This window comes from Odocoileus virginianus, chromosome 7, assembly GCF_023699985.2.
Source record: "Odocoileus virginianus isolate 20LAN1187 ecotype Illinois chromosome 7, Ovbor_1.2, whole genome shotgun sequence".
In the NCBI taxonomy this organism is placed as follows: domain Eukaryota; kingdom Metazoa; phylum Chordata; class Mammalia; order Artiodactyla; family Cervidae; genus Odocoileus; species Odocoileus virginianus.
Genome location: NC_069680.1, coordinates 64,549,580 through 64,562,792, shown reverse-complemented (window position 1 = coordinate 64,562,792; position 13,213 = coordinate 64,549,580). Strand labels below are relative to the sequence as shown.

The 13,213-nt window shown below is 38.5% G+C and overlaps 2 protein-coding genes across 6 annotated transcripts in view; one reads left to right on the top strand and one right to left on the bottom strand.

Moving 5' to 3' along the window:
• The window catches only part of SAMD8 (sterile alpha motif domain containing 8), a 117,641-nt gene that overhangs the window by 37,264 nt on the left and 67,164 nt on the right, over positions 1 to 13,213 (bottom strand). The window contains exon 1 of one of the 5 annotated variants that reach the window (XM_070470882.1): positions 12,786 to 13,071. The exons of 1 other annotated variant lie outside the window; for it this stretch is intronic. In XM_070470882.1, coding sequence (XP_070326983.1) covers positions 12,786 to 12,959 — 174 coding nt within the window. In that variant the 5' untranslated portion in view covers positions 12,960 to 13,071. Of the gene's footprint in view, positions 1 to 8,833; positions 8,859 to 12,554; positions 12,669 to 12,785; positions 13,072 to 13,213 lie in introns of those variants that run through there. 3 more of the 5 variants (XM_020888901.2, XM_020888898.2, XM_070470883.1) reach the window with 3 other exon arrangements.
• LOC110134406 (homeobox protein NANOG-like) lies at positions 9,606 to 10,576 on the top strand. The gene is given in 2 exon segments (XM_020888912.2): positions 9,606 to 10,212; positions 10,214 to 10,576. Coding segments are annotated over 2 exon segments (903 nt in total). The 5' UTR covers positions 9,606 to 9,672.

Here is a 13,213-nt window from a genome sequence, read left to right as displayed (position 1 = left end):
TATACACTCTTAAAAAGATTTAAAATTTTCCTTTTACTTATGCCTATTTTAATTACAAAATTTTATTACAAATTCTTCAGGACTTCAGAATAGTTTTAAATCAAGAAAATCGAGAATGTCTAATTCCCAAGAGACAACCCCTGGTCACTAACTTGGTAAATTCACAAGGAACCAGGATCTGGTATTCAGTCTTAAAGCCTCAAAATCTGACCTTGTCAGTACCTCTAAAGTTCATCAAAACCAAGGGAGACTAACAGCAAAATCACCAGAATGCCAACACTAGACAAGTGTCTAGAGTGAATGCTCAAACACCTTGTCTCAGACACAACCTTATAATTTGGATATATCTAGAAGGCTGATTTAGTAAGCAGAATGTTACTTGTAGAGTAAGTAATCAGAACAAGGAAAAATAGACGCTATTAAGCAAAATTTAATCCAGACTCTTATGAGACCTAAAGTACCATCTGTGCCACACAGAGTACCTATGTAGAAAAGGCTGTTTCTATCTTCCAGTTGTCTGTCTCTCTACACAGTGCAGGATATAAAAAGCCAATTCTCTCTGACTCCTCCTCTGCCTATGCTCTAAGTAAACTATATACATGATGGCTTTCAACCCTGGCTATATATGAGAATACTCTAAATTTTAAAAACATGTCTGTACCAACAATCCCCATGCCCCACTACAGGACAAATGAGTGGAAATCTCTCAGGATAGATGAGCTTTACACCTATACATTTTTAAAAGTTCTCCAAGTGATTCTGATACGTACCAAGAGTTTCAAAGTACTGCGTTACATCGCTCAGTCTGATTCTGTCTGTTCTTCTACTCTGGCTTGGATAACTAATCTTCGAGGTGACTGTGCACACATCTTATTTGACCTAATATACAATGGCTGATTTTATGTTGAGTTGTTGTCTCTCTTATAACCTACATGATACAACTGAATAAAATATAAACATACACACGAGCTTCCCTGGTAGCTGAGCCAATAAAGAATCCGCCTGCAATGTGGGAGACCTGGGTTCAATCCCTGGGTTGGGAAGAACCCCTGGAGGAAGACATGGCAACCCACTCCAGTATTCTTGCCTAGAGAATCCCCCTGGACAGAGGAGCCTGGTGGGCTGTAATGCAGCCCATGGGGCTGCAAAGAGTCGGACACAACTGAGTGACTAAGCACAGCACAGCATGATGAGCACAATGAGGCATCCAATCAGTGGTCCAGGGGTATGGTGGGCAAGATATTCAGGTACAAGATATTTGACATCTGTAGTGTTAATCCTTAACATGCCCACCTTCCGCTCTGTCAAAAATCTGCACATAACCTCTAGCCAGCCCTCCAAATGGGCAGTTCCTTCATACCCATGGTTCTGCATCCAGGGACTTGACCAACTGCAGATCGTGTAGTCCTGCAGTTATTTACTACTGAAAAAAATCCACAAATAAGTGTCCCTGTACAATTCAAACCCTTGTTGCTCAAGGGTCAACTACATACCCTAACTCACTCCCTTTAATTCTAAACTCTGTTCAGTGCATTTTCAGGAAGTAGTAACATACCTGTTAAATAGATCAGCTAACATCTAAGGCAGTTACAAAGTGCCAGCATGTTCTAAATATTTTACTAATATGCTCAAATAACCCTCTCAACAACCATATAGATAGATACTATCTTTCTCATTTTACAGATAACTGAAACAGAGAAACTTGTATTAGTAACCAGTACAAACAAGACTCCAACCTAGACAATCTGATTTTAAAGTCCGTCTGCTTATTCATTACACCACATCATCTCACATGAGCTCAGGGTGCATGTACTTCTGTACAGCTTGATGCTTATAAATATTGAATATTCTCTAGTTATCAGCAGAAGAGTTTATCAAAGGTCTTCAGTTACGTCAAAGATTACATTAATGAGGCACTTCCTTGGCAGTCCAGTGGTTAATACTCTGCCTTCCAACAACTCAGGGGATGCAGGTTCTATACCTGGTCAGCGAGCTAAGATCCCACAGGCCTCATGGCCAAAAACCCAAAACAGAAACAGAAGCGATTTTGTAAAAAATGCAATAGAGACTTTAAAAATGGCCCACATTTAAAAAAAAAAATCTTAAAAAAAACGACTACAGTAATGAGACTGCCTAACAATGAAGGCTTTCTGAATCACAAATTTCGCACTGTTTACTCACAAACATTTACTGCCTGCTGTACTGAGATGTCAGAGGACAGCACTGGGGACACAGTCTTAAGATGCCCTCTTGTTACATTTGCTCATCAACTTTATTCACTGTGCATATATTATCTGAAGGCATACTAGGCAATGTGGCGTTTACCTAGATAGATCTGAAGCAGATACTACCCTCAAAGATTTGACCGGTGGGTATTGAAGAAAGTCATTTCTTGAAAAGAAAAAAGGAATTACAGCTGCTAGTTCTTTATATCTATCATCTCATTTAACCCTCTGAAGAATGCTAATAAACTGGTTACTTATGTAACTTGCCAAAAATAAAAAAGAGAATTGGAAAGAGGTTATTTCCTGTTGGTGAGGTCACAGAGGAGTTCTTGTAAGTAACGTTTGAGTTGAGACTTTAAAAACTGGGCAGAGATGGAGAAAAGTACATCAGCAGAGAAGACTACAGGAGCTCTTATTAAGACAGAAAAAAAGACAGAAAACAACTGAGAACTGTGAGCATTCTTAGGGCACAGGGAACAGTAGTATAGTAAGTTGAAAATAAATACTAGGGCCAGATAATGGAAACTGGTCAAATTGAGAATATTCTACAGATAATGGAGACCCACTAGAGAGTGTTGAAAAAGAGGATGATATAATCAGAGTGTGCTTTAGAAAGAATACTTGTCAGAAGAGTGTAAAATGATTATGAGGGTTGAAGTTAGGATGAAAAGAAACAAAAACGAGCAAAAGACATGAAGAAGAGGATATATGAATGGCAGATAAGCACATGAAAAGATGTTCAGCATCACTAGCTACTGGGGAAATGAAAATTAAGACTAAGATATCAATATACACCTACTAGAATAGCTAAAATAAATTTTGACGAAAGGAAATTCTGGCAGGAATGCAGAGAAACTGGATCTCTCATGCCCTGCTGGTGACAAAGTAAAATTATATAGCCATGCTGGGAAATAGTTAGGCAATTTCTTAAAGAGCTGAACATAAATTTATCATATGACCTAGCAAATCCTGGGCACTTATCCCAGACAAATGAAAACTTATGTCCACACAAAAACCTATACACAAGTGTCCCTAGCTTCATTACTTGTAATTGCTGAGACATATAAAAACAAAATACACTATAATATATGAATAGTTAAACTGTGATGCATCCATACTGTGGAAAACATGGCAATAAAACCTTGGATACACACACTAGAAGAGGTCTCAAGGGCACCATGTTGAGCGAGAAAAGTAAATCTTAAAACCTCACATTCTGTATGATTTCATTTGTCCTCAAAATGACAAAATTATACTGGTACAAAACAGTACAGAGGTTAAATGTTACCTGTCAGAGGTTAGAGAGAGTTTGTTGAGGGAGCTAACCCAAGGAAGATCTTCACAGTGATGAAATATTTCCATATCTTGAGTAGATTAATGGTTACAGAAATCTGCTCAGGATAAAATGACATACATACACACACACAGAGTCAATGTCAATTTCCTAGTCTTAATATGGTGCTATAATTACGCAAGATGTGACCACTGAAAGTACACGGGATCCTTCTGTACTGTTTACAGCCTCCTATGAATCTATAATTATTTCAAAATTAAAAATTTTAAAAAATTTTAAAGGAGAAAGTGTTCTAAAAAGGCGCACACAGCACTTGTAGTATATGTATATATTTAAAAATAAATAAAATACCAAGCTATCAATAGTTACTCCTTCAGTGGACTCTTTCTTTCTCTATATCAAATATTTCTAAAATTTCTAAATTTTATACAATAAGCATGTTGCAATACTTGATAATCAGGGGGGAAAAGTTCTTTTAAGAGAATAAAAACAATATCATTTCTCATTTGTTTGAAGCATATCACACAAACAGATATGACTTGAAAATTTTAGAAAATAAATTCAACTCAATTATTAACGCAATCATACACACACACACTAAATAAAAGAAACAGCAAAAAGACCAAGATAATAAGAGAAGATCTGACTACAAACCCAGCTCCATTATCCATTAACAGTGTGACTTTGGAAGATGACTGAACCTTTGTATTACAACAGATCAAGAGATTTCAAAAAGAATAATCAGAAATATTAAAATCATGTTTTGTGAGTCAGGATGAAAGAATTCAATTCTTACAATGTTAGAATTGGAAGTGACCTGCAAGATCTAGTACAATTTCTTAATTTACAGCTAAAGAAACCAGAGCTAGAGAGTTAAATATCTCAGACAGCTATTCCACCATAGAATCATATAAAAACCACAAAGCATAGTAGTTAAGAGGAGGGGCTCTTGGGAGTTTCCTGGTCGTCTACTGGTTAGGACTCCAGGCTTTCACTACTGTGGCCCAGGATCAGTCCCTGGTCAGGTAAGTGGGATCCTTTTTTTTTCCCCCCGAAAAGAAAAAAATGTACTGGCTCTGGAATCAAACTGCCTGGGTTCAAACTGCGGACTTACCATTCACAAGCTATAAGCTATGTGATCTTGCAGAAGTTATTTAACATTTTGGGGAGTCACTATTTTCATATGTAAAATGAGAATACTAGTTCTTTACTCCACAGGCTTGTTGTAAAGAATACAAGGACTAATACAAGTAATGCAATTGTAGTAATATGTGACAAAGAGAAATTCTCAGTAAATGCAAGCTGGTATTGCCCCCATCAACTCTGCTGTTTGCTGGTGTTGCCCTAGACCTGAAATTACATCATTAGGATTTAATCAAATTTAATAAAATTAAAAATCAGTCATCTATCAACTAATGATCAAACCCACTCTTAACTCTTTAAATCTTTTTGTTAATACAAAATCTTGAAATCTTTTGTTAATACAAAAGAAATGAGTATTTGAAAACAACCGTTAAAATTTTATAAAGGTTTTACTCAAGGTAGAATTATCTTTAAGGGAAACAATAATGCAATTAAGTAACAAGAACTAAAAAACAAAGTAACAATACAATAGTGATTCCAGTTAACCAATGCAGAATTCTATATGTCAACATGAGTTTCTCTCATACATTTATTTCATATCAGATTTAACTAAACAAAAATATTTCAACAAGAACATACGAATCACCAACATATTTTAAAAGTATGTCATAGGTTGATGTAATTGATTATTGCTGACACCAAAAGAAGTTCTATACTATGACAATTTGGGAATTCACTGGGAAAATTTCCTAAAGTGACAGGCACCAATAAGTGGAAAGACACACACCACTCCCCTGGTCTTAATTACACAAACACACAAGAGACCTAAATGGCTTCTGATTTATCGTTATGCAGTTTTTTAGATATAATGAAGACATTATCAACAAAATAAAACCTTTACTGGTCATGTGTTTTACAGAAACAAAGTCTTTGTTCAGATGGTGATTGTAGTGTTTTAAATATACTGAATTTTTCTTACAGAATGAAACAATGCCATCTGAAGTTACATGGGCAGACCTAGATATTATTATACCAAAGTAAGTCAGAAAGATAAATGTCACATGATACTACTTATATATGTAACATAAAATGTGAAACAAATGAACTTAATCTACAAAACAGAAACTGGAGTCACAGACATAGAGAACAGACTTGTGGTTGCCGAGGTCGAGGAGGGAGCAGTGGACTGGGAGTTTGGAAACAGCAGACAATTACATATAGAATGGATGAACAAAAAGGTTCTACTGTATAGCATAGGAAACTATATTCAATATCCTGTAATAAACCATAATGGAATACATAAATATATAAATAAATAAGAAGGTTGGATTTTTATTTGTAGTTTCACTAGATTGTGTGTGTGTACAAATACTGAAGTACAGCTGCCTGAAATAACTGTCCACTTTAAATATCATACACTGTCTTCAAAAACCACACATTTAAATGTCCCTAAAGGAATTTAGAACGACTGATGAAATTTGGTTCATAAATATATGTGCTGTTTTAGGAAGTTATTCCTGATTTGGGATCCAGTAAATTTTTTAAAAAATTACCATTTCCAAGTGATGTATAAAATCTAAGAAATAATACCCATATATCAAGACAAAAAAATGAGGAAGAGATTTTTTTTAATCTTATGAAGTTAATGTTAATCTATTCTCCTTAAAGCTATTATACATTACAGTTGCACTCACACTAAAATAAGCTTAAATCCAACTTTATCTAATAAAGTTTATTTAATATGCATAGTAAAGACAAATTATACCAGTGTGCAGATCCATAAACCAGAGCATAAATGTAACTTTTATGCTGCTGCTGCTGCTGCTGTGAAGTCGCTTCAGTCCTGTCCGACCCTGTGCGACCCCATAGACAGCAATTTTTATGAAAGCAAACCAAAATGTAAGAGGACAAGATTTACTTTGGTCATTTAGCTCTCAGTTTATAATATTTGGGACTATGCAGCTTTTCAAAAAGCCCATGAAAATTTTTTAATCCTAAATTGAAAGCTTTTCATTGAGCAAACAAAAAACTATTATTTTCTCTTTACAGTTATCAAAAGATAGTTTGTTTCTTAGTAAGCACCATTTCCAAGTATCTATGAATCTGCTATAATTACAAAACAGTTTCAAAGAGCCAGAACCACTTACTACCATTTTTGAAACACTAGCAGTAAATTTTTAAAATGTATTTATTCTTAAATGGAGGATAAGTGCTTTACAATGTTGTGCTGGTTTCTGCCCTGCATCACCATGAATCAGCCACGGGGTACATACGTCCTCGCGCTTGTGAGCCTCCTTCCCCCTCTCAATCCGACGCTGTCACAGAGAGCTCAATTTGAGCTCTCTGCGTCACACAGCAGAGTCCCACCGGCTATCTACTTTACATACGGTAATATTTATGTCTCAGTGCTACTCTCCCAATTTCCCTCCTTTCCCCATTGTGTCCACAAGTCTGTTCTCTAATATTTATGCTTCCACTGCTGCCCTGCATATAGGTTCATCAGTGCCACCTTTCCAGATTCCACATATACACATTGACATATGATAATGGTTTTTCTCTTTCTGATTTACTTCGCTCTGTACTAGCAGTGATTTTTTTTTACCCTTCTGCTATATCCCACTCCTGGGCAGTAGAATCCAGGGCAGCACATTTGAAATACATTAAACTGCCTCTTCAGTTACATTATCACTCTCTTGACTACACTTCAGCCCCAGACCATACACTGTTACCTACCGTTATTAAAAAAGTTGTCAGAACACAAAAGTTTTCTGACTCCAACATGCATTTAAATTAAGACTTTCACTATTAGGTTGCACCTAATTCTATATCACAGTCAGAACTATCTCAATTCAATGACTAAGAATCTTATAGACAACACTGTGTAGGTTACATCCTCAATTATAGTAAAAGTTTTTACACAACGGCTAAAATTTACTGGTAAATTTGATGAAGAATACTTAACCTGGCTGCATGCCAGAGCACACCAGTAAAGAAGTATATAAAATTCAAATTCTTATTCTAGTCACTAAAATAATATTCAGGCAGGCTAGCAATGGTTTGACAGACTGGTAAAGATCTTTATTTTTAAATATGCTAGACCTCTAAATCAAATCAGCATAATGGAAAATGAAAAACTGGCTCAAGACTTCACGCTCCATTACAATATTGTGCAAATACAATGGATTTGGCTCCAAAATTTAATGTATGATTCTGGGAATCTTTGACTTTCATACCAATTTGCATTGATGAAACTGACAATTTAATTTAGTCTCCAAGTTCCACACTAAAACCAGCTTGCAGGCATCTCCAGAAACTCAGTAAACACAGTTTAACTTACAGGGAGAACCTAAATTCATGGTTCTCACTCCCTACCAGAATTTCTTACCTATCAAGAACTTTAAGAGAACAGAAAGAGGGTCAAGATAATAGACATACTACCACCTCTCTTGTCTCAGCCACAATTCAAAAGCTATACAAAACACATAATATTCAAGACAAATATAAAAATAGGTTTCTGCCTCCACAACATTCTTCTAAGGTACATATCATAAAGCACTTTTTAATGGTGAAACTCTATGCTGAAACTACTATGACCAAGTTTTCCTAGTTTCTACTATCCTAAGCAAAAGCCAAGATACACTTATATTAGGTTACATTCTGCAGTGAGGTGATTTTATTACTAATAGGGTGCAGAATTTAGTGAAGTAGCAAAACATATCAAATATAGAAGCCTGAAGTCAGGGAGATTAAGATCCACTGATGATGGTGCTATGTGTATGGGAGGAGAGGGTACAGGTACGTCACAAATCTATATCCACATATGCAGATGGTAAATTACCAGACAATGAAAAAGGCAGCATATAAACACTGAAATGTTCTCAAAGGGTGCCTAAGTTAACCTCCTGATTTCTCAAAGCCAAGAGAAGCACAAACACATAAATAAGAATCACTGTCATGAACAATGGCCATGCTAAATACATCCTACTAGTAACACCATAGTATTGTATCAGGCCTATGAGGTAAGAATTTTGAAAGAGTAACTAGTTAATATGGTCGCTGTTACAAGACAAAATAATAATATTCATTAGAACATGTGTGATTCAACAGTTTCCCCAAAACAGTATTCAAATTTCAATTCTAAGAAAAGTCATGAAAATGTCTCTAAATTATCTATGGCAAAGTTTTGAAAAAGCACTGAGGGTATAGTGATTAACAAAATAAAAATGCTTACGAGGAACTGCACAGTGTGAAGAGTCTTCGCAGAATGGCCAAGATGCTACTGAAATAAAAAATGATTATCTAAATATATCTGCATGTTCTGCCATTGCAGTCATAATGGCTTATTTGGGAGTAATACTTACTGTCTTGCCTAAGAGAAACTGCTGTACCATAAAAATGATTTTATTTACAACTAAGTGGCTGTGAAAACTGTCAAGGCTAATCAAAGACAAAATAACTATTAGGCACACTAATATATTAACTGTACAACTTCATCCAAAAGTTCCTTTAATTCTGCATTAGCATTAAGATGTAATCTTAATAGAGTTATACTTCAGTTCAGTGCAGCAAATTTTTACATGCCAAGACTTTTATTTAGAGCTATGTATGAAGACAAGATCTCTAGAGAATCTCAGTTTAGTGAGGGTAAACAAACATAAATAAACAACAGTATATATACTTTCTCAATTGTATTAAAGAAAAAGGAGCTAATTTTTTAACAATAGCTAAAAACAAGGCTAAGAATTCATCTCTCCTTTGAAGAAATAATTATCAGTCCACTGAGCATGTGAAGATGTGACATATAGTGTATACACATAAACTAATTTAGTAACTAGCTGCAAGAAGTAAATTTTCATCTCATTAAGATTAAACTGTTAAGGACTGGTTGGCTCTTATCTCGCAGGTGACACCTTTCATTCCGTCTTTTTTTTTTTTTTTTAATAAATACTTTCACACCTGGAGATCCTCACCTTTCTCTAAGTTCTTCTACCTAGATTCTTCAGCCTGGACTTTTCCTAGCATCTAGCATCTAGCTCTTAGGCTTTTTCCCATCTTCTTCAACTCAACAACATGAGTGTGGATCCAGCTTGTCCCCAAAGCCTGCTTGGCCCTGAAGCATCCAACTCTAGGGAATCTGCACCCATGCCTGAAGAAAGTTACGCATCCTTGCAAATGTCATCTGCTGACACCCTCGACACGGACACTGTCTCTCCTCTTCCTTCCTCCATGGATCTGCTTATTCAGGACAGTCCTGATTCTTCCACAAGCCCCAGAGTGAAACCACTGCCTCCGTCTGCAGAGGAGAGCACAGAGAAGGAAGAGAACGTCCCGGTCAAGAAACGGAAGATCAGGACTGTGTTCTCACAGACCCAGTTGTGTGTGCTCAATGACAGATTTCAGAGGCAGAAATACCTCAGCCTCCAGCAAATGCAAGAACTTTCCAACATCTTGAACCTCAGCTACAAGCAGGTGAAGACCTGGTTCCAGAACCAGAGAATGAAATGTAAGAAATGGCAGAAAAACAACTGGCCAAGGAATAGCAATGGCATGCCTCAGGGCCCAGCAACAGCAGAATACCTGGGCTTCTATTCCTACCACCAGCGGTGTTTGGGTGAACTCTCCTGGAAACCTGCCCATGTGGGGTAACCAGACCTGGAATAACCCCACGTGGACCAACCAGAGCTGGAACAGTCAGTCTTGGAGCAACCACCCCTGGAACAGTCAGGCCTGGTGTCCCCAAGCCTGGAATAACCAGCCTTGGAACAATCAGTTCAACAACTACATGGAGGAATTCCTGCAGCCCGGAATCCAGCTCCAGCAGAATTCTCCTGTCTGTGATCTGGAGGCCACCCTGGGAACTGCTGGGGAAAATTATAACGTAATACAGCAAACTGTCAAGTATTTTAGTTCCCAGCAGCAAATCACGGATTTATTCCCAAACTACCCTCTCAACATACAGCCTGAAGATTTGTAACGGCTATTTGTGACGGCTATTATATGCAATCTTAACCTGAGCAGAGACTGTATATTCTCTAGAATTTTTCTCGTTTTAGAATTCTGTACCGCTTCCCCTTAGGAAGCTGCTTTTCACTATATCTTCTGTGTCAATTTGAGGGAAGCGTAATGAGTCCAATAAGAGGTTTCAGAAGCATTGTACAACATGACAAAAGGTGTCTGGCTATAGATAACTCGATTATAGCATTTTGGATATAATATATAATATTTTCGATACTTTTAGGACCTAGAATCTAACTTCAGGCACAGGGAGCAAAAGTACAAAGACGTATGATGAGGATTATTCATATTTTCTGGGATGGCAAGGCTTTACTTGTTAAGAATCTCAGTCCTTAAGATGAAGGGCGCTTTACTGATTTCCTCCACCCCTTTTAGCTATCCTACTACAACCCCTAATTTGTTCATCACTATTTTTGGAGAACAATGTTTTGTATTTTGCCACATCATAGTAGTACCAGTTTGGCAGGTTTGTTGTTTAAGTACAAATAAATAAAAAATAGCCATAAAAAAAAAAGGATTAAACTGTTAAGATACCCATTTAGATTAGAAATACTTTATTAAAACTTTGTTTTGAAATGCCAACAACTTTGTAAACCTATAACTGTATAAAAAGTTGTAAAACAAAATGAGATGTGGCTAGTCAAACACTTCACCAAACCATGCTATTTAACAATTACAAAAGAAAACCTATTTCAACTAAATATAGATATGGTAATCATTATTTTTCTGGCACAATCATGGTTTTGGTACTATGTCTTCCATACACTAAAAGGCATCTGTGTACCCACCTATCCCAGTTCTGTTAACTGACAGCTACAAGCATCCTCTATTCTTATTCTAGATAACTCTACTAAAAATATTATTTATACAATATCTGCAAAGTATTGGTCCTGCAAATCTGTCAAGGGTACCCTTCCAGTTTTCAAGAGATAACTCCAATTCTGGAGTCATGGGAGAGAAGAAGGTCTGGTAGTCTCCTGGTCTCCGGTGATTTCAGTTTTATCTACTTTTTTAGGTAAATAAAACGAGACACTTTTAACCCAGACACTTGCAGTGACCATATTTTTACCCCGTGACCAGTATATGTCAACTCAAGCTATCAAGAGTGAAACCAGTCAGTACTGAGTATCTGCAAAATCTAAGTATCCAAACTCGTTTCGACTTTAGTTTTTTTTTAATAAAGTATTAAATCTTTTTTTTTTTAAAGATTGCCTAAACTTGTCAGGTATTTAAGATAAAATTTAAATTTAAATAAAATACAAACCAAAAAAGAGAAACATGCTATCACTGTTATAAAAAATTCAAAGGATTTATCTTTATACTCAGAATCACTCCTTTCACTATCTTTTCCAAACATCACTTCCTTTCCACTACTTCTCCTAGTCCTTTGGGCAAATCAGTGTTAAAGAACACCCTTCTCATCCCAGATTCTCATAAGGACTCACTGTCCACAAACAAGAAAGCCCCATAATCCAAGTATATTACCCTAGAGATCTCCCACGCTATGAAAGACACCTGTGAAAACGCCAAAGCCCTATATCAGTCCCCAAGGGTTCCTTTTCTGTCTTGACCCCATTTCTCTCCTTCTGGCCTTCAAGACCAGACGACTGGCCACCTGAGAGCCCCTTCCTCTTCAAACCTTATCCTTCCCCTAATGAGTACCGACCCCTTAGGTCAGCAATCTCGTCAGTCCCACCCCAGTTCCTTCTCTCTCACCAAGTGGGAACATCGACTCTGCATCGGCTCCTCCGATCCCTCTTCCCACTGCCAAATCGCAGAGCATCTCCCCTTCCTCCGGTCCTACATTCGCGTGGGACCCTTCGGTCCTTTCCCCTCACTTTCACCCGGCTTTCCAAAACCTCCATGCCCCTGCCTCTTCAAGGCCACATCTCCCTCAGCCTCCACACCCTCTCGCTCGTCCCTCGGCCTCTACTTACCCCTTAGTCTGGGGCCATCGTCACCCGCCTCAGGCCCTTGGCTCAACAACCTCCATTTCCCTCAGATTCCGTTCTAAAGGGGACTCTCCACGGTCCCTCAACCGTCTCCCAGGGCCCCTCCGAATTCTGTCCATGGCACCCCCACCCGCCTCCATCCCCGACTCCCCCACTCACCCTTGCTGCACGCGCCCACCCCGAACTCCCCTCTCCTCCACCTCAGCTGCTGCTCACCTCCTTGTTCCGAATCGGGCTCCCCGGACCCGCCTCCGAGTCAGCGTCCGAGCAGCTATCGGAGTCCGGTGCCCTCCGAGCCTCCCGGGAGAGAGACGCCTTAAGGGGTGGGGGCGGAGCCCGGGTAAGCAAGCCGGAGTGGAGGCTGGAGCGGTGGCGGCTGCGCGCAGGCATCGCTGCGGCCCCGCTCCGGCCGCGGTCTTATCCGTGCCGGCAGCTGCTCGAATCCGAACCGGAACTGCTTCGCGAGGCGGGGGCCCGTCGGCGGGAGGCGGAGCCCTAGGGTAGGGGTGGGGCCAAAACCGGAAGGGACTCGGGGTTCAAGATGGGCGTGAGGGTAGGGCGGCGACCTGAAACGGGTGCAGGGAAACCAGAGAGAGCATGCAAATGGACCAAATGGTCCAAAGCTGAAGAGATGAGCGACGAGG